We start from the raw sequence: 21449 nt of genomic DNA on the forward strand, positions 1-21449 counted from the left end.
TTGATTAATGGTGTTTGCTTTTCTTTCAGGCATAAAGACAGTGTTTGCAGGATCCAGTTGCAATGATATTGTCTGCACAGAGCAATGTGTAATGAGTGGACATTTTGATAAGAAAATTCGTTTCTGGGACATCCGGTAGGACACCCAAGAGCTTGGTGGGGAGGCAGAATCTGTACTTACTAGAACTGTGGTGATGTTTTGTATATGGGTTGTGTTTTTAAATCTCAGAAAATGAGCTCCAATACACCTTTTTATTATAACAGTTTGATATTCTTTACCAGGAAGTAGACTATTGAGTTCATTAGTCATTTATTGAGCGTGGGCTATGTACTAGGCACTTTACTAGCTGCTAGATAAGCAAAGATGAACAAGATACTCTTCCTACCTTTAGGTAATTAAAAATGTAATAGGGAAGACAGACAGACAGAAGTTAGCGAACAGCATGCTGAAGCAGAGTCAGGCACCTTCCTCCAAGAATGTTAAAGAATGCCTTGCAAGGTCAATTTGGAGAGGCGAGGAGACCTCACAAGGAAGAAGAGCCACTCAGAGACATTCCCAACCAGATCAGCAGAGCAACCTGATATGTCTGACACATGACAGGGAGGCAGAAAGGGGGTGTGTGGACCAGTGAGACTAATAGGGTGGGTTGGGATCAGATTGCCACAGGCTTTATAAGCCATTTCCAAATGACTTATTCCTATAAGCCATTGGTGTTTAGCAAGGAAATGATTGCTTTGCAAGAGTCTGCTAGATAACTTCAGTGGCCCTTTTAGAGGGCATATCAGGGAGCAGGGAAATCAATAAAGAGTCGGTGAGGACCTGAATGTAGGGCAGCAGTGGGAGATGTGGAGGACAGAATTGATTTCAGGGAGAATTTGAACAGGGTTTGTTGACAGGTTGGATATGGAACATGAGGAATGAGGAAGGGGAGAGATAAAGCAAGATGGAGAGTAAATGAGGACAGATTAGGAAGAGGGTGAAGAGAATGTGTTCAGATATCAACATTAGTTTGTGATTTCTAATAGACATTTGGAGAATTTTTAAGAGGATGGAGGTGGAGGAAAAAATCAGGAGTCCTTGACGGACAGGACGGATTCCTCCAAGTAGTAGTCACATGAAGCAAGGAGAGCTGGCCAGAAATGGAAAGGAGGCCGGGAGAGACCTGTCGTCGGCCAAGGTCGGGAGGAGGAGAGTGGGCGGTGGCAGCAGAAGTCCAGTCAGGTGTGCTGGTTGGGTAGGCAGTGGGTAGAGTTAGTTGGTGATCTGATTGAACAGGGGGCAGCTGGGGCAGAGGCCCAGTCGCCCAGCAGGGTTGTGGAGGGACATGGGAGTGAAGGACCTGTGGTCTTAGATGGTGCTTTGAAACTCAGTATGGCACCAGGAAGGTCTGACCCGTGACTGCATGACACCATATCAAGTTTTAGTCATAACTTTTGGTGAGCTTCTTTAAACCCGAAGTTGGAACTTGAAACATGGAAGTAAATTTAGAGTTAAACTAGATGTTAGAAGTCTTTTAGCCCACCCCCTAATTTGACAGATGAAGACCCCAAGTCCCAAGGAAATGGAGTAGCTTGCCTCAAGCCGCATATTTAGCGACAGTAAGATAAACTCTTGCTTAGTTAAGGTGCGAGGTGGAAAATACTTTCATCCAAAGCTTACAGTAGGATCCTTGTGGGAGAGATCAGCACGTCCTTTGACTGTGAGTGTCACCAACAGGGCCCTGCCCAGGGTGACTGTTAGCTGAGCTGGGCATGAACTGGGACACAGAAGAGAAGAGAGAGATTCTTAGGATGGTGACGCTGCCCTGCACTCCCCAGTTGCACGTCTAGAATGGCCAAGCTCTGGTCTGAGGGCCCTGAGCTGAACTTAGTAGGGCGGGACACCTGCGAGAGGCTACAGCAGTCAAGAGAAGGCAGCCCAGGCCCACCAACTCGAAGTGCATGGCAAGTTTCTCTGCCAGCTTCATCCAAATTTGGAATTATGTCATTGAAATAATACTAACTGGATAGTAGTCCTAGGTAGCTCGTGCTAATCAGAAGCTCTGATTGGTGATTATTTCGTCATTCCAAAGATAGGCGAGGAAATTAGTTCTTACCAAAGTCAGAGTTCCAGTACTCGAAACTACTACCGTAGGATCTCTTGATGGGAAAGTAATGCGGTCACTGAGGTTATTATAAGGCTGGAAAACATATTTCCTGCCCTTAAAGAGTGTCGCATTCTAGTTGAATTGCAGTGCTTTTTATTTTATTTTATTTTATTTTTCCTTCATGGCACAATATCCTGGTTAGAATGGAGAAGTTCTGACCTTTCTATGTTACATTTTCTCAGGTTTTCCATTTCTCTCTTAGATCAGAGAGTATAGTCAGAGAGATGGAGCTACTGGGAAAGATTACTGCCCTGGATTTAAACCCAGAAAGGACCGAGCTCCTGAGCTGTTCCCGTGATGACCTGCTGAAAGTTATCGATCTGCGAACAAATACTGTCAAGCAGACATTCAGGTACCTGCGGGCGGCGTGAAGACCAGAGGCTTGGCCCTGCTTTCCCTCCCAGAGTGGCCTGAGCTCTCTGGGTAACAGTGCCCTGTTGTTTGTTTCAGTGCACCTGGATTCAAGTGTGGTTCTGATTGGACTAGAGTTGTCTTCAGGTTAGTAGTGAGGCCCGCCCTACTTGACCCCAACTTGGTTCATCTCAAAGGTTAGCACATGGGCATTTTCCCATTGGGGATATGGAGCTAAAGTTGTTCCGTGTCTGAACCTAAGTGTCCAGGTTTGAGCCTGTAAGTTCACTACTGGAGGTTGCCATCAATTTGTTCCTTTTGTGATTACATGAACGAGTGTGCTTTGTGTAAAAAGGTAATGGTTGGCTGGTTGCTTTGTTCTGGGTGAGCCCATCAGGTTCTCCTCTCTTCATTCATTTACTCAAGAACTATTGGAGAGCTTTTAGGAAAGGGTGGGAAAGGCTTGCGAACCCTGAGGCAGAACTGAATGGGCTTTTCATAGAAGGGCATTCCAAGGTGGCCTACAGTTCCCTCTCCTCATTCTCCCTTCTTCCACATGTCTTCTCCCAAATTCGTACACTTCTGGGGTCAGTTCCTTTTTCCTTTCCTATGCTCACTGAACCACTAGCAAGGCGGTCCATTACCTGAAACCCTTAGGTATTTGGGGGTTGGCTTTGATCACCGTGTGTATGATGTTTGCGTCTGATTGATAGTGAGAGACTTGGAGCCCCAAGAAGTAAGGGGGTGGTGCTACCCTTCATTTGCTAGATGAGGCCAAAAGAAGAGGGTAGAGCACGCTTGGCTGTCACAGTCATGAATGGCACACATTCTGATGTCTGGTTATGCAGAGGAACAATCGTGTGTGACTCCTAAGTGAAGAGTAAACGTGACTTCTTGGAACAAGGGCCATGAGGGTGCTGAATTGGGGATGGGAAGTTGACAGCTTTTCTTCTCTTATTATGTTCTCTAGCCCTGATGGCAGTTATGTGGCAGCAGGCTCAGCCGAGGGTTCTCTCTATATCTGGAGTGTGCTCTCGGGGAAAGTGGAGAAGATTCTTCCAAAGCAGCACAGGTAAGATAAACCTCATCAGCCTCTTTAGTTGTGAGCAGGGCCTTTGACTTCATCCCAGGGATCTTGTCCTCATCAGGCTTGGACCTCAGTTGGCCCCATGAGGGCCATGTCCACTCACTTGCTCGGCTGGCTGTGAGCTAGGTTAGTGGAGAGAAGCTGGGGCCACTCATGCAGTACAACAGACAACAGTTATTACAAAATATTCCAGGTGGAGCAGTTAAGAATGGTGGCCATTGAAGAAAGGGTTAGACAGACACATTCCCTGTCTCTCTCTTCCTCCTTCCCCTTTCTACTCTCCTAACTCTGTCCCTCCCTTTCTTTTTTGTAAGTGCCTTTTGTCAGTAAGTTGACTTGTTCTAAACACTGAATTTTATGTCTTTTTTTATCTTCCACCTGATAGGCGGTCCCCAGAGCCCTTTTTTTTTTTTTACCTTAGCTTCAAGCCCGGCTGCTAATTAGAACACAGACACCAGGTACCTCCAGAACCTTCTCTCACTGCCCTCAGGCAGCACCCACCACCACTCTCATACCCAACCAGCACAGGCTCTCCTGACTCTTCAGGTGCATGTGTAATGTCTCTCTCTTCCTAATTCACTCAGAGCTGCTCCCTTAGCATGACCTTGATAAGGCTTGACTGCTAAAGAAGCCAAACTCCTTTCATTCCAAAACTACTTAGTGGGGCCGGCCCGTGGCTCACTTCGGAGAGTGTGGTACTGATAACACTAAGGCCATGGGTTTGGATCCCATATAGGGATGGCCAGTTAGCTCACTTGGGAGAGTGTGGTGCTGACAACACCAAGTCAAGGGTTAAAATCCCCTTACCGGTCATCTTTTGAAAAAAACACAAAAAGACAAAACTACTTAGTGAAATACAACACAGGTTTTAGTAAGTCCTTGACTGTGAGTGGGTGCAGTACCAGAGAATAAAATAAAAGTTGGAAAAAGCCTGACTCCCTAAATGCATGTGAGTCTGGTGTTTAGTTTACTAAGGCCCCAACCCAGATGTTCTGAATCTTGATGGTCTTCTCATCTCTCCTTTGAAGTTCATCAGTCAACGCGGTGGCGTGGTCCCCTTCCGGCTCGCATGTTGTCAGTGTGGACAAAGGATGCAAAGCTGTGCTGTGGGCACAATATTGACGGTGCTCTTGGGGCTGGGAGAACCTCAGTGCCCTCCTCAGGAGAAACACATGGACTCCCGCAGCTCTGTCCTGGCAGGAGGTGTGTTGGTTATAGCTTTGACCTCCCAGAGAAGAGCTCAAGCCATGTACACAGTGGCCTTCCTTTGAACAGGATGTCTGAGAATTTTGACTGAGGGCTGTAATGGCCTGGAAGAGTAACACTGAAAAAATCTGACACTGCAGTCAGCTTAGCAGAGAGTCAGATTCTTACCTTGATTCGGGTGGGAAACACTACTAGCTCTGATCTTCCATACCTCACTGGGGGGAGCACAGGGCCCCCACTGGGTCTCCTCACTGGACAGCAGTGCCAAAAACACCCCACACATCTGGGTGTTGGTTCTCTGTGCTTTCTCCTATTCTTCCAAAGTTGGTTCTGGCCTACTGCATGTCCCGTCACCTTGGGGTCATTTGCCCAGTGAACCACTTTAAGCATTGGATTAACTGAAACCCCCAAACACAGGGCCTGTCCTGATTCTAAGGAGATGCTGGGACTCCGGTCCCCTCCCTGTGGGTTGTGGCATCACAGAGCTCTTGTTCTGGTCATGTCTAATTACAGCTGGAATTCCCTTCTGTCTCTTCAGCTGTTCTTTGGAACTCTGGCTCCCTTTCCCTCCAACAATTCTACGTCAAGAAATTTTTTTTTTTTTTTAAGTTTTTTTCCTTGGTTGGCCATTGTGGGGGTCTGAACCCTTGACCTTGGTGTTACAACACCATACTCTAACCAACTGAGCTAACCAGCCAGCCCAAGAAATAAATCTTGATTTGGTTTTAAGAAAAAATTTTTTGAGGTAGGAGAGGAAGTGTGAAAACCCTTTTCAGAAGAGTTTGCTGCAGAGGTAAAGGAATGTTCTCCTGGATCACTCTGCAAATGCCCAGAAGGGGGGTGCACGCTGCATTTTAGCTGGTGACGTGCAATTCGAAGCTTCGAACATATTACTCTGGAGCCAGTGGTTCCAGCCACTGCCCATCTGCCAAGCTTGCGTGCAATGCCCTCGGTGCTTCTGGGCAAGAAACCCAGTCCAGGAAGCACAGTGGTGTCATACTCCCATGTCAAAGACCGGGGGAAAAACATTTCTCTCTACCATTTTACCTATGTGTAAAATTTTTGTTCTTTATCTAGGTGTCTGAAGCACCAATATTTTTATCACTTTTTAATTTGCACTTTATTTTTTTTTCTGCCACTCTTGTTCCCTGGACAGTTGGGGATGTGAAAGCTACGGTGGGGTTTTGAAAGAGGAATGAGGCTTCCCCTCCTCTGACAGGGGCATTGTCTTCTTTTTCCTCTTTGCCCCTCCTGCATCTTCCCCTTTTGGTTTGCTGTCCAGAGAACTTGTGTTAAGGGGAGTTGAAATTCATAGGCCAGGGCACATCTTTTATTTATTTAATTATGTTGCCCAACAGAACTTGATTGTAAATAAAAAAAAAAAAAAAAATCTGTTATATACTTTTCAAACAACATGCCTCTTGGTTGTTATTTTATTCTCCTTTATCCTTAAGAAAGAATAGGAAAAGAGAGCTATTTAATTTGTGTCCCTGGTACTTATTGCTTTGTAAATAATGGATAGTACTTTCCTGGTGTCTTTTCCTCGTTCATCATGTAAGCCGCATGCTACAACAGTGTTCCAGCTTCACGTGTGTAAATCTTAACTAAAGCTGGGAAAGTGTTTCTTCAGAGCTTTGCCAGCTGTAGTGTGAGAGCTTGACACACTGATCATACACTCTTTGCCACTGGAGCCTTTGTCCATAAGGTTTATGTGAACCATACGCATCTCCTTGTGGCCTTGAGCATCCTCTTTGCTAGAGGCTTGAATTTTACCTCATCGAGGAGTGATTTGTTGGTGGCAGCTCAGATATCTAACAAGCAGCCTGAGCCATAACAAATTACGACCACCTGCTTAGCCCAGCAGCTTGACTCAAGATTCCATTATGATCTGAAGTCTCAGAGGCAGCCAACACCTGCAAAAAAGCTGAGGCTCTTGCTGTCACCTTTTTTGTTTTTTTTTTAAAAGATGACCAGCAAGGGGATCTTAACCCTTGACTTGGTGTTGTCAGCACCACGCTCTCCCAAGTGAGCTAACCGGCCATCCCTGTATAGGGATCCAAACCCGTGGCCTTGGTGTTATCAGCACCACAGTCTACCAAGTGAGCCACGGGCCGGCCCCCACTTTCAAAGAGGTAAGTGATTCTCAAAATAGGCCCCCAATGAGCTGGCCCATGGCTCACTCGGGAGAGTGTGGTGCTGATAACACCAAGGCCATGGGTTTGGGTCCCATATAGGGATGGCCGGTTGGTTCACTGGGTGAGCGTGGTGCTGACAACACCAAGTTAAGGGTTAAGATCCCCTTACTGATCATCTTAAAAAAAAAAAAATAGGCCCCCAATAAGTTTGCAATAGCCTCAGATTATCCTGTTTTTGAATTTGGAGGAAAGCATGGCTGCTCGTGCTTCTAAGTCTAAGCTCCATCCCACACTGAAAATTCTTCAGGTCCCTTAGCTGCCAAGGCTGAGCTGAAGGTGTGGGTCACAGTGTTGGGGAACGTGACCCCCATTTAACTTGTCTCTGCCCTCCTTGGTGTTGCTGGTTCTGGGAGCTGCACTTAAGTGGGTTTTTTAAATTTCTCAGTGCATTTAACATTGAGAATTGATTAACTGCCTCCTGATCTGGTGTATACCTTGGTTGTAAATGTCTGCTACAAGACCTAAGTTGATCCAGACATTAACATACCTCAGAATTAGAATTATAATGTTGGGGTTTTTTTGTTGTTTTTTTTCCTGTGGCTGGCTGGTATGGGGATCCGAATCCTTGACCTTGGTGTTATAACACCGTATTCTAACTGAGCCAATAGGCCATCCCAAGGATTATAATTTTAATGAATTTATTTTCCTTAGGTCATTTCCCAGTAGTGTGTGATAAGTCATATTTGAGGACTTATTCTTAAAGCACATACTGTGCTTACGTTACCCTTTATTATATATGTTGTAAAGCCCCACCTGCATCTTCACATCACGACAGGAAATTTTTTACAGACACTGGAGTGAATGGATGGAGCCGCTCAGCTGGGAGGGGCCAGCCCAGACCTCAAGGTCAGATTGGCTGGGAAGCTGCAGATGCTGAGTGTACCAGAACATGCCGCCTTCACGTGCATAACACAGTAGTGATTTTAGTTGATTAGACATTTCAAAATGCGGACTTTCCACTAGTAACCTATGTGGGACACCAGGAGACAAGAGTAGTAGTGACCAGCTAGCTTGTCCCAAAACTGCTTGCTTTCATACAGAAGCGAACCACACAGTTTTGTTTTTATGAAATGCCTTGGGTAGTAAGTAATAAAGTAAGGAGTCTGTGGCTCTCAAATTCTGCAGTGATCTGAATTGTACCCCATTTCGCCTCTAACAAGTGGCCCTCATCCTAGATTCTGAACTCCTAGGGTCACACTAGGCCCACAGGGAGAATCATGAAACCAAAGTATGTCTTCTGTATAGATTCTATAAAAGTGCATGAGGTGTGCGTGCATGCCAGTGAAGGATAGACTCTGACCCATGAAATGATTCTTACTGGCCTCACTTAAGTGCAATTTGATTCTCTGACCTCTGGGAGTACTGTCATTCATAACACGTCCCTACTGGTTTTCATCTGTGCCTCTGAACCCTTCTGGCCTGTTCATTCCAGATAATTCTCCCATTCTCTACATGTGCCAACCACGCCTGTGCCCCTGAAACACTCCCATTCCTTGGTGAATCTTACCCTGGGCCAGGCTACCTTCATACTCGAACCCTCGATCATCAAGCCCAAAGCGGGACAAGTCCAGAACCTAAGGAGGTAAAGAACACTGTAATGAGCACCACTCAGTGATTTTGCCGGCCTTGCTTATCTGTTCCCCTTGGTGCTTTCCCCAGAGTACTTTAAAACAAACTTCGAGCATGTTGTTTTACTTGTAAATGAGCATGCATCCAAACTGATAAGGACACCAGGCCGTAATATACCTACTAGAATTAAGGGTAACTCAATATCATCTATACCTCCAGTATGTGGATGCCAATTTTCCTGATTGTTACACCTTGTTTTTTATGATTGGTTTGTTTGAATCGGGGTCCTGTTAGCATTATGGCTTAGAACAACCATTATTTCTCATGATTCTGTGAGTCAGCTGGCCTGGCTGGATTGGGGACAAATGGAGGTGGCCTCCACTCACATGTCTGGCTGGTGGTGCAGTCAGCCATGGGGACAGGGAGGGCACAGCAAGAAAGCACACATCAGTGTATAATCCCTTGCCTCTCTGGGTCAGCTCTGTTAACATCCCACTGGCTAAAGTGGGTGGCACAGACAGCCTCACTGCCATGTGGTACCCTGCCTGGCCACATGGCCAGAGGGGAGGGAGCCAGGGGGTCCTCTTTGCAGGTGGCCTCTTGGTGGGCAGCCACAGTAAAGTCTACATTACGTTCTCCATCACTCAAGTCTCTTATTCTGGAACTTGCTGACTTTTTAAATGTCCTGTACTGGGGCTGGCTGACCCTCCTCCATAAACATAGGTTTGCCTCGAATGGGAAATATTAGGCCTGCACATTTCTGTGTGCCAGGCTTCTACTGTGGGTTTGCCCTGACCCCAGGACTGTTGCTTCACCTCCCACGGATTTGTCACCCCTTTTCCCCTGGATGACGGAGCCACCAAAGATTACTCAAAGCCCATCTATTCTGAGCAGTGAGAAGCCCCGAAAAGGGGTTAATCTCCCAGAACCCTCAAGAGACAGACATTCCTTTCATTTGGGAAATTAACCACAAATTGGGGTTCTTTTCCCACATTTATTCTCCAGACCAGGAAGTTACAGGATGAGGACATAGGTGGGGTTTTTGCTAAGTATAGTTTAACAAGTGTAACAATAGAAGCTGGTAACATTCAGTAAGAAAAGCAAGCTGACATTCTGTAATGCAGTTTTCAAGAAGTTAAGTTCATCCACTAACAAAAGCTTGATTTTAGCAAACATTTTCTTACAGCAATTTCACAGTATCTTTACATATCAATCAGTAACCCGTCTTTGAGCCAGCAACCTTGCTGTGTTACAATTCCTTATCTTACAACAGAGACTATAACCTGGGGAAAATGTCCTGTCCTTTGCATAGTCAATATTTGAAACTACAAGGCTTTGGAAAACCAGGCCCTGTGAAGTACATTTGCTTTATGCATACTCCACCCAGGACTAAAAAAGAGAACAGGTGAATTTGGGCCTTAGGCTTCATTTTTTCAGAGAACTAGAGTGAGGCGAGGAGAGGTAGGTACACTTATGAGCCAGTGGTAAGAAGACACACTGTCAACAGTCTGGCTAGAGTCATATTGCCCCCAGGAGTACATACCCAGATGGTTCTGAGAAAGTGTCAGGAGATCTCAGGAGCCACCATATTCTTCCAGCCCAGTAGAGTGCTTGGCATGTAGTGGGCACTAGGTAAAGTTTTTATTTAGTAGTAGAATCTGAAATACAAACCAAAATAGCTTCAAGGTAGGGAGTCCTAACCAGCTAGAAGCAAGAGAGAGAAAGGGAGGGAGAGCAGTAGAAATGTAGGAATAGTAGGGGTAAACTATTTGTAGCAATTGTCTTCTATACATACTCGTACACGGGTACTTTGACAAGTTTATTGAAAAATAAAAGATTAATGACTCCATAAATTTTCTGAAATACCTTCGTATATGTGTGTATCGGGTCATAATGTCAAAAGTACATTTCTTTTTTATTTTAATTTATTGAGTTGAAATTTACATAACATAAACCATTTTAAAGTGAATAATTCAGCAGCATTTAGTATATTCAAACTTTTTTGTTCTATAGCAGTGGATCTATCTGAAGAAAAGTCTGGGGTCCCCAGAGAAAGGCATATCTACATAATTTTGCACACACCTCCAGGAGGTTCACAGATCCTGAAGCCCATCCACAATCCCAGATCCCAGGATAAGGATCCTCGGTTTGCTGTTGGCTCTAAATTCTTGTCAGAGTAGCCTCATCATCATCGAACCCCCCTTTAGTGTTGGGGCCTGGGGCAAGACCGGTGGGTAAAGCAGCACCCAAGGCAGACATCAGCCTTGCCTCTGGGGGGGGACAAGAGAGGGTCTTGATCAGGATCCTTCTGCTTCTCCTGGCACAGGACTTCACCTTTTTAAAGGACTCATCTGCGCATTCCACAAATCTTCCCAGCCTGCAAGACAGGGCAGGCCGGTGGGGTCCCCTTCTACAGATGAAGGAAATGGTGTAGTAGGGAGGCCAAGCTTTCTCAAGGTTGCAGTGGATTCATCAGTGGGCCTCGGTCTGGGGTTGTTTGTACAGCATGCTCCTGTTACAGGGAAACCTGGAGCACAAAGTACTGTTCACAGCACGGTGCCTAGAGACGGACATGTGAAATCTGTCCAGGGGTAGGACCCCAGGGTGGTGAGAGGGTCTCAGTGCCCACAAGGAATGAGCACACTGTGTTAATCATCGAAGGATTCACACGTGGAAGAGAGTTTAGATTAATTTGGAGCAGTGGAAGGTAAGCCAATTCCATCCTAACAGAATTTTCTCACATTTCATACTGTTTCAAAGAAAGGTGGATATACAAGGAAGCATTTGACATCTTGTAAATGCTGTGGAGGTGATCCAAGAAAAGGATGGAATACGGACTGATTTTTTTCAAGGTCTAACTGGAGAACCCATGCAATTGCATTTATGATTTCAGAAGTTGTTAGCCAGCCCAACCCAAAATAGCCCTCTATTCCATATTGGAGTGAAGGTGGCTTTTAAGAGCTCTGATTCCCTGGCCCTCTTTATAAATACCAGTTGCCTCAAATTTCTCAGGTGTTCTCTGCTTCAGTAAAACTAATGCAATGAGGACACAAAGTTTTCATTTTGTAGCTGATGCTTAGCAGAGTTTACCCGTTTTCTTTGTGCATGTGTCCTAATAAATGCTTAAGACAACAACCTAACCCCAAAGCCCATAAGCCTCTTAGCTGAATGCCCCGCCACCACCACCCGTGCCTCTGAGAGCTGCATTTAGGGTTTGGAGATGAAACATAGGGCTCCTGGCTTCATCGCCCTGGAGGCTGACTCCAGAGAAACAAGTATTGACATAGACAATGGTTCCCAGATGTTGGGAATTCACAGAGCAGAAAATTTCAAAAGGAAATTTAGGGGAAGGTGTCCAAATTTTTATTTTTGCCAAGTAAAGACTTTTTCTAAATTACTATGTACTCGGGCCGAGCCCGTGGCGCACTTGGTAGAGTGCTGCGCTGGCAGTGCGGCGACGCTCCCGCCGTGGGTTCGGATCCTATATGGGACTGACCAGTGCACTCACTGGCTGAGTGCCGGTCACGAAAAAACGACAAAAATAAATAAATAAATAAATAAATTACTATGTACTCTCACCATTATTTTATTTTAAAAAAAGAACATTTTTGTTCTTATGTTTAGGAGCTTCCTTCTGCAATATTTATGGGTAGAATGTCATGATATCTATAGTTCCTCCCAAATGGTTAAAAGGAAAAAAAAAAAAAAAACAATAGAAATAGACATTGGTGAGTACATACAGCAAAATGTTAATTGTCAAATTTTGGTGTTGGCTATGTGGGTGTTTACTGTATTATTCCAGCTTTCCTTTATGTTCTAAAATTTCATAATAAAATTTTGGAAACTGCAAGACTAACAACAGAAGGCAAATCTGTGGTTGCCTGGGCTGGAGGGCCAGTAGGAGGCTTGGCTGGTACAGGGATCTGAACCCTTGATCTTGGTGTCTAACCAACTGAGCTAACTGGCTAGCCCTCTGTCTTGATGACAATAGTGATCATATGACTTTATACAGTTGCCAAAACTCATCAAACTGTACACTGAAAGTGGGTGAAGTTTTTTGGATGTAAAGTATATCTCAATAAAAAGGGGGGAAAAGAAGGATATTTTAATACCAAAAAATTGAGAACCTCATAATCCTAGAATAAAGGGCAATTCTTTATAGGAAATACATTTGGCTCTTAGAAAAAACTCACATGTCCTTATTTTTCTCATTTCCTCACTAAGAAGAGAAAAAGCATCACAGACTGGGGGTTGGGAATGATGTTTCCAAAAAGAGTAAGACCTGTCATCCAGTCCGCCCACAAATTTCCCTACCTGCTGAGGTATTGGCAGGTCACTGACTAAGATCTGCCAATCTGCACTCCTCTGGTGGCCTAGCGAGAATGAAGCAGCAGGAGAATGGGGTGTTCCACGTGCACCCACAGCTGCACACTGGCCCTGGGTCCTGCAGCCACACCTCAGGGCAGCCCCTCTGATGGGGACACTAAAAGAAGAGTCCTGGCCATTTTTTTTCCTCCTTGTATTTTTAAGGGGAAAATGAGATATTCTTTTAAATTTTTTATTTTTATTTTTTTAAAGATGACCGGTAAGGGGACCTTAACCCTTAACTTGGTGCTGTCAGCACCACGCTCTCCCAAATGAGCTAACCGGCCATCCCTATACAGGGATCTGAACCCGTGGCCTTGGTGTTATCAGCACCACACTCTCCCAAGTGAGCCATGGGCCAGCCCAAGATATTCTTTTAAATTTATAACGGTTTTATATTTTAACCTTTCTGTTATAAGAGCAGTAAATGATCATTGGAGAAAATGTGAAAATTATAGACAAGAAAAAAGTTTTAAAAATTATGTAAAACCCAACATTCCCATCACACAAAGAGCTCCAGTGTTAGCTCCTTAGGGCAACTCCTTGCAGATTATGCATAGGTATATGAACATGCATGTATATGTATATATGCATATTTGTATATGCATATTTAGTTGTGTGTAAAATAAATGTGTGTATACACATATACACACATAGCTGTGTGTGTTTGCAAAATGTGATCATACTACATGACATTCTACAACTTTCTTTGTTCAGTCACAATTTCTACCTTCCTGTTCCAATAATTTTCATCTTATTGTATCCAGATTTTCCCAGTGGACCCCAAATGTCCTATGCATCCTGTTTGTCCAATTGGGTATCCAGTCTGGTCTGGGACCACACATTACACCTGGATGTTGAGTCCCTTAAGTGTCTTTTAATATAATATATTCCTTTTCTATGGCACTGACTTATGCAAACCAGATACTTTTGGGGTTTTTCTGGCAGCTCTCTTGTGGTGTTATTTAGCTTGTTCCTCTATTCTCTGTATTTCCCATAAACTAGAAGTGAGGTCTGAAGGCTTGCAGATTCAAGGTCACCCACAGGGACACATCACATGTGATGCTAAGATTGACCATTGGATCCATGATGCACCTTGTGATGCGACCCTGGGGACAGCCATTTCCCTATCAACTCTTCACCTAATGGTTTTAACACCAGTGAGTAATCCTTGTGTTTTAAAGTGTAGGCTTTACATTCAGGCATGGTGAGGTCAATAAATCAAGAGATGACTGCCATTCTAAAGGTAGTTTGTTATGATTCCCAAGAGGAGATGGTGGCCTTTGCCATGCTGGGCCTCATGGGGAAACAGTAGCACTGTCAGGGAATGAGGGAAAGACTTGAGCAAGAGTCTTGTGGTTTCTGGGGGAAGGAACAGGTAAGGCAGGGGTGAGCAGGCTTCGGACTGGCCAGCTTGAATGATTTCAGCAGGCTCTGGAGTGTAGGGGACGTCTCTCGTTGTTTGATACCCGGCCCCAAGGTGATTAGGTGGCCTAGAGTATAAGAGCCTGGCAAAGTGGGTGAGGGAGGGAGTGGTGAGAGATAAGGCTAGAGGTAACAGGAGCCACATCATTCAGGACCTTGCAGGTCTTGCCCAGACTTAGATGGGAAGCCATCGCAGTATTCTGATGCCAACACCCTGAAGGGCAGAACAGGCCTTCGGCTTATATTTGCCTCATTCTCAGATGCCGGTCGCATCCACCAGGTAAGTGTGTTAGTGGGCACGGCATGCCATCCACGCACTCCCCGAGTTCCTTGGGAGCAGGTAATATAGGCACTGTGGGGACAACAGTGAGGGAAACCCCATGGCATGGGCCCCTGCCCTCCCGGAGCGTAGGGTCAGGTGAGGGAAGAGAGACTGCAAAATAATCTCCCAGGGGACAGTGAAATGCAGCTGTGCTTCTGACCTAGTCCTGGATGCTGGGACAGCTCCCCCAGGCAGTGAGTCCTGGTCATGGTCCAAAGGGCCAAGAAGAGTGAAGGAGGTGGAGAGAGGAAATGATGGTTCCCGGGAGAAAGGACGGTGGGGAGGGATCCCGGGGAGTGCGTGGAGAGGCAGGTAGAGGCTCCAGCAAGCACGCTGCAGGGGTTGCCTCTCTCCTGAGAGCAGCGGGAGATTCCAGGCAAGGGCCACCATCAGGGCTCCCCGGGCCCGCGGGGAAGCGAGTCATGGTGAGGCGCTGCGGGAGGATGCACCTTCACAGATTCCAGCGACACGGGGCGGGGGTAGGCATCAACAGCACATGGGGTGGACGAGAGGGACGGATCTAGCTTGCTTGCGTAACACCAGGTTCATCTTGAGGTTGACATTTCTCCTTGACCTTTTTTGTTTACATTCCCACCCCCAAGGTTGCATTAGCTGCCTGCTGAGTTTAATCAAGTTTAATTAAATCCCCTGTCTTGGTGATGCCAGGGAGTAGAGGGATAATCAGTCTATTTCCAGAACCCAAAGAGGTTTAGGAGAAAAAGTCGCTTTCATTTAGCTGTTGTCCCTCCCACCATGCCTCATGCATCTGCGGGACCCTCTGTAAGGAGACTGGGGGGCCCCTTGGGGCTCAATGCTTAGAACTGCTGAAACTACAAGTTCACCGTCTTAACACTAATCCAATTTCCACTTGGCTCCTTAAATGGGATTTGGTCTCTAGACATTGAGACCTGGGTGCGGAGCATCCTCACCAGATCCCCTACAAATTCCCCACACACGTCAGCCAGGGGTCCTTGCCTGTGCCTTTGCGGGTCAGGCAGTGCCAGCTTGCTCAGAGCAGGGGCTGGCTGCTCACCATCCGAGGCCATAGAGACCCTCTCCTTGCCACCCGGCCCATCCCACCTGGTTGGTGACAAATCACAAGGTATGTGACCACCACAACCCAAGCCACCTCAGAAACCTAGGACAGGCATGAGGAAAAGCAAGGACAGGCATTTTCACATGATGTGTCCTGGTTTTGCCTTGTTTGTATGGTTTCCATAAGACTTTGCTTGTTTAGAAAACTCAGAGCATCGTATTCCAGACAGCGATATGGCCTCTCACTTGTCTGTAGAACCAGGGAGTGGCAAGAGAGATAGCAGGGAAAGGAAAGCTCTGCTTACTATGAACTATTGCTGAATAGAACTTTCGGGATTTTAATATATACTCGAAAACTTTGTGAAGTGGGTATGTTGTGGTTTTCAGTAGCCTCTTCTGTTTATTTGCCATAAGACATGGTCATGATAGAATCTTATATTCAACCTTTTTTTTTTTTTTTTTTTTTTTTTTTTAAAAGATGACCGGTAAGGGGATCTTAACCCTTGACTTGGTGTTGTCAGCACCACGCTCTCCTTAGTGAGCCATGGGCCAGCCCTATATGGGATCCGAACCCAGGGCCTTGGTGTTATCAGCACCACACTCTCCCGAGTGAGCCACGGGCCAGCCCTATATTCAACCTTTCTAAGTGTGATGGCACCCAAGGTCAGTCAAAGTAAAACCTTCTCACTGCAGTCCAGCTAGACTTCTGGTGAGGTTTGCTGAGAAAAGTTTAAGGCTTACCAAGAAAAATAAAACTTTAAAAAAAAAAACACAGCACAGTAAAATACAAACTGGGCAAAACTTTAATTAACCAAACGCAGATGTTGAAGCAGGTAGAAGGAAATGTCCAATGGATGTAGAGCATCTCATGAGTAGATTTTATACCCAGAATGTTCTTCACTTTATATTTAGGATCGTTTCACCCCGACCTAGCCCCCCAACACCTGACGTGCATCCCAAGGTGGAAGAGGGACAGGTAACATGGCAGCCAGCACGAAGGCCAGTAAGTCGACACCAAACAATGTCATCTTCAAGAAGGTCTCACGGGACAAAGCGGTAAGTGGTACAGAAGTGAGTGGCTCGATGGAAACTACTGTAAAAACATGATAAATGGAACTTTTTCAAGAATGGACATGATCGACATGAAAACCCTGTGCAGTCCAGGCAAGCTCTGTCTGTTTCCCATCTCCCTCTGAGACAGACGATCAGTGAGATGTAAATGAATGAATGAACTGCAGGAATACAGCTTCTCTTCAGTCTCATGAAAACTTTAGTCCTGTGGCCCCCAATTTTCTCCTTAATCTCTAGTCCTCACACCCTCACCTCCAACTTTGCTTCTTCTCCTAGCCGGCTTTGAATCCATTGCTTACCATTTGAAACACTGTTTTGTCAATACCTGTGACTCACAGGGCCCTTTGTCTGTTGCATCACCTGCTTGGGGAAAGCCCAGATGCTGGATCAATGTGCCACTTTTATGTCTGTGCACCTGCCCCACCACCATGCTCTCAAACCTCGGCTGGGCCTCAGGGCCCCTAGATAAGGGAACATGCCCCAGTTTGCTCCTTGTGACCACTCTCCAGGGGCACGTGAGGTGGCCTAGATGTGCCCATCAACTTCCTGGCATGGCAGAGCTGATGGAGGGTCCACTCCTCAGCCTCTGTGCATGGGGTCCCCTTGCTCTTCTTGATGGCTTCTTGGGGCCCAACGATCCAGCTCAGCACCATCCAATGCAAGCCACACATGTAATTTTAAATTTTCTAGTAGCCACATTAAAAAAGTAAGAAGAAACAAGTGAAATTCATTTTAATACTGTATTTTATTTAACCCAATATATCCAAAAAACGGTCATTTCAACAGATAAACAATATAAAAATTATTGATGATATACTTTACATTATTTTGTTAAGTTGTTGAAATCTGGTATGTATTTACACTTACAGCACGTGTCAATTTGGAATGGCCATACTTGAAGTGTCCAGTAGCCACCGGTAACTTGTGGCTGTTCTGTCGAACAGGGTGGATCTAGATCAGTCTTCTGACTTCTGAAGTCTAAACTGAGCCCCAAAGGAACTCTCCAGTCCTTCCTGTTCCACACGAGAGAATCGGGCTTTGCGCATGCACCCTCTTTCTGCCCCCTGCTCTCGCAGCTGAGGAAGTCCATCATTTTCATCAAGTACTCTGATTCTTTGGAGTGACAAGTTGGGTGCTCCTCAAACTTTCATTCTCCAAACTCTTTCGAAAGTTGTGTCTTTCCAGCCCACTTTATGTCAACTTCTGGCAGAAGAGGAGAGAAACCACTTGTGCTGATTTCCCACATTTTTTTTTCCTCTCACACCTACACAGACATCCTTCGAACTAAGAAATTTAGAGGGTTTTGTATATAGGTAGTCACAGGGAAAAAATATTCCTCAGTTAATGTCTCCTGTATCAGGATCATTTCAAGTGCAACCCCGTGCAGCTCCAGGCTTGATGTGCCAGGGCTCTGCATCCATTTTTCTGGGATTCTCTCGACTCTGTCCTTGTCTGTGATTTCTGTGTCCTTGGGCTGGGGGCAAGACGGCTGCCTCAGCTCCAGGTGCCTCACGCTCACTTGACAACATCCTGAAGAGAGACTGCAGCTCCCTGGGGTCTCTTTTAAGGGTCCAGAAAGAAATCTTTCCCAGAAGCCCTCCAGCAGACTTCTCTCATATCTCATCGGTTGAAACTAGATCACGTGCCCACCCCAGACAGATCTTGAACCAAAGGAAGTAGATGGTTACAATTGGGCCAGAACAGTCAAGAATCATCCCCTGGGGCTGGCCTTCTCTTAGCAAACCACCTCCTAGAGGATGGTGAACCTTGAACATAATTGGCGACTTCATCCAGGAGCAAGGGGCACCTGGCTGTCGGTGGGCCCCCAGCAGGCTGGCTACAGTCTCTTACCATTCTGCCCACTTCTCTGCCTGCTCCTGTCTTTCCCCTTTCCTTCCAATTGCAGGAGAAGGGGCACCTTTGCTCTCCTCTGAGGTTCACTGCTCCTGACTCCCTGGGTCTTCTGGTCTACCACCTCCTTGGGACCTCGCCCATCGGTCCTTCCCTCCCTAGGCGGTAACTGCAGCCTCTCCCTCTCTGCCAATCTTTTGCCTAAGGATAAAAACAAGGACCCACCTCATACATCTTAAAAACTACAGCAACCAACTCCCCTTGACCCGATCTCCTTTCTAGCTTTCCTTTCCTAATATCTGAAGCTTGAAAGAAAAGAAAACACTCCCTCCCTCCACCTACCTTCGTCCCTCCATCCACGCTTCCGTCCTCCACCCAGCCACTGTGAGCTGCCTAGCGGGCTTCCCCTTGCAGTCCATTCTCCACTCTGCTGCCAACAGGATCTAAGTCTCAGTGTTCTCCTCTATAAAATAGCGTTAATTTCTTTCTTTCTTTTTTTTTTTTTGCAGCTGGTTGGTACAGGGCTCAAACCGTGGACCTTGGTGTTATCAGCACCACACTGTAACCGACTGAGCTAACTGGCCAGCCCTAGGATTAATTTCTATCTCATGGACTTGTTATGAGAATTAAATGAAATAGTGTAGTCAAAGTGCTTAGTTTGGTACCTGGCAAGCACTCTCACTGCTTTTTAACTGTAGGTCTTTAACTTCATCCTGCTTAAAATGCTTCAACATCTTCCTAGATTCTTTAGAGTCAGGTCCTACAGGTCCTTTGTGACACCAGCCTGCATCCCCATTTGGTGGTCATTCACCTGCAGATTAAATCTTTGGCAGTTACAGAAGCATTTTCTTGGCTCTGGACTTTGCATACATTGATCTTTTGCCCAGAGAGCATCCCCTCACCATCTCTCCGTCACCTGGCTACGTTATCTGTCCTTCGGGTCTTCACTCGGGGGGCTGGCTGGTTAGCTCGGTTGGTGAGAGCACAGCCTTATAACACCAAGGTCATGGGTTCAGATCTCCACTCAGGTAGAGCTTCCACTGAAAGGAAGAGCCTGCCCTCTCTCCTTCCTCCCCTCTGTCCTGCCCACCTTCCTCTGCCCTGGCATTTACCCCAGGGGCACAATTACCAGATCACTTGCCGGTCCTCAAAATGTCGTGTTTGGTTTGGTTTGGGTTTTTTGGTGGCTGGTCAGTACGGGATCCGAACCCTTGACCTTGGTGTTATCAGTGCCATGCTCTAACCAAGCGAGCTGACCCGCCAGTCCCCTTGTTTGGTTTTTATTCCCAGCGCCCAACAGTGCTGATTGGGCCTCCACAGCTGTGTGTGGGATGAATGAAAGAAGCACTTGCCTCATTTATGGAGCTCAAAGTGCAGCAGAGGGGCCAGCCTGTGGCTCACTCAGGAGAGTGTGGTGCTGGTAACACCAAGGCCATGGGTTTGGATCCCTATATAGGGATGGCCGGTTAGCTCACTTGGGAGAGCGTGGTGCTGACAACACCAAGTCAAGGGTTAAGATCCCCTTACCGGTCATCTTTAAAAACAACAACAATAGCAACAAAAGAAGTGCAGTAGAAGAGACAGGCTTCTACAAAAGCAGCTGGAACACCATGTGGCATGTGCTGGCATGGGATCACAGGCCAGTGCTTCTGGGACACCAAAGGCCAGAGTGTGCCAGGCAGAGGAGGGGTGGGGACCCTCAGGTGTTCCCTGAAGCATGGACAGGATTTCTCCAGGTGGAGATATAGCAGAAGGGCCTTCCCCACTGCAGAAACAATAGGAACAGAGGCACCGAGGCCAGGGCCCAGCAGAAGAGAGGAAGCTCTCAGTGGGGCTTGGGGCCAAGAGGCAAATGACCCTGTTGGCCACATGCTCTCCCACAAAGGAGGGTGATAAAGAGAACTTCGCTGCCAGGGGCATGGAACAGATAGGATGAGGGCCGAGATGATGGTTATGCTCTACCCACCCAGCTTTGTCTCCCCCACACCCCCCAGAGCATGGGTTCAGGTTTACCTGTGCAGAAGCTCACCTGATGGGATTTCAGGGACTCCTCCAGAACTCCCACCTCTTTGCTGAGTCCAGTAATTCTTTTAACAGGAATAGGAAACCTTTCATTCCGTAGCTAGAAATAAAAGGCTTAACATGCAAAAGGGTGGTTGAAGCCTCATTTGCAGAGGTATAACTTTCCAGTAAAGTATTCCCAGTTAACTCAACAAGTTTACCTGGTTAATATCAGGCCTGGGCTGGATAGGGAAAGGAGGAAAGAACAAGGAGCCCCTGACCATCCAAAGGGGTGGGTAGAGTTTCTTGCAGCAGATATATGAGACTGAGAACAGAATGCACCTTGCCTGAAATCCATCATCTCTGCCCACAGCCGAGCTGGGAGAGCAGGGAGTGGTAGAGCAGCTGCAGAGCTATAGAGCCAAGTGGCTCCTCTTTTCAAAATAAATGAAGGGCCGAGCCCGTGGCGCACTTGGTAGAGTGCTGCGCTGGGAGAGCGGCGACGCTCCCGCCGCGGGTTCGGATCCTATATAGGACTGACCGGTGCACTCACTGGCTGAGTGCCGGTCATGAAAAAACGACAAAATAAAAAATAAAAATAAATGAAAAGATCTGGTGGTTGTTGGTTTTAACATGAATGCCTTAGCTTAGTGCTCTTTGGCCATATAAAATCTATACCCATTCTTCCTGCAGGTGACCATCTACCTGGGGAAGAGAGACTATATAGACCATATCAACCAAGTAGAGCCTGTGGGTAAGTTGAGTTTGGAGTAAAATTTTAATGCTGGGTTTCCTTTAAGTCATCAAACAACTTCTGGTTTAATC

At 46.3% G+C, this 21449-nt stretch overlaps 2 protein-coding genes across 2 annotated transcripts in view; both read left to right on the plus strand.

The window, feature by feature from the left end:
• Positions 1–6145, plus strand: part of ATG16L1 (autophagy related 16 like 1) — a 40201-nt gene extending 34056 nt beyond the window's left edge. Inside the window, exons 15-19 of the mRNA XM_063079296.1 lie at positions 30–135; positions 2349–2498; positions 2597–2644; positions 3468–3569; positions 4613–6145. Coding sequence (XP_062935366.1) covers positions 30–135; positions 2349–2498; positions 2597–2644; positions 3468–3569; positions 4613–4706 — 500 coding nt within the window. The 3' untranslated portion in view covers positions 4707–6145. The remainder of the gene's footprint in view (positions 1–29; positions 136–2348; positions 2499–2596; positions 2645–3467; positions 3570–4612) is intronic.
• Positions 6146–16657: 10512 nt separating this feature from the next.
• Positions 16658–21449, plus strand: part of SAG (S-antigen visual arrestin) — a 30115-nt gene continuing 25323 nt past the window's right edge. The window contains exons 1-2 of the mRNA XM_063079306.1: positions 16658–16757; positions 21318–21378. Coding sequence (XP_062935376.1) covers positions 16683–16757; positions 21318–21378 — 136 coding nt within the window. The 5' untranslated portion in view covers positions 16658–16682. The remainder of the gene's footprint in view (positions 16758–21317; positions 21379–21449) is intronic.

The sequence above is a fragment of the Cynocephalus volans genome, chromosome 1 (genome assembly GCF_027409185.1).
Source record: "Cynocephalus volans isolate mCynVol1 chromosome 1, mCynVol1.pri, whole genome shotgun sequence".
NCBI classification, from domain to species: Eukaryota; Metazoa; Chordata; class Mammalia; order Dermoptera; family Cynocephalidae; genus Cynocephalus; species Cynocephalus volans.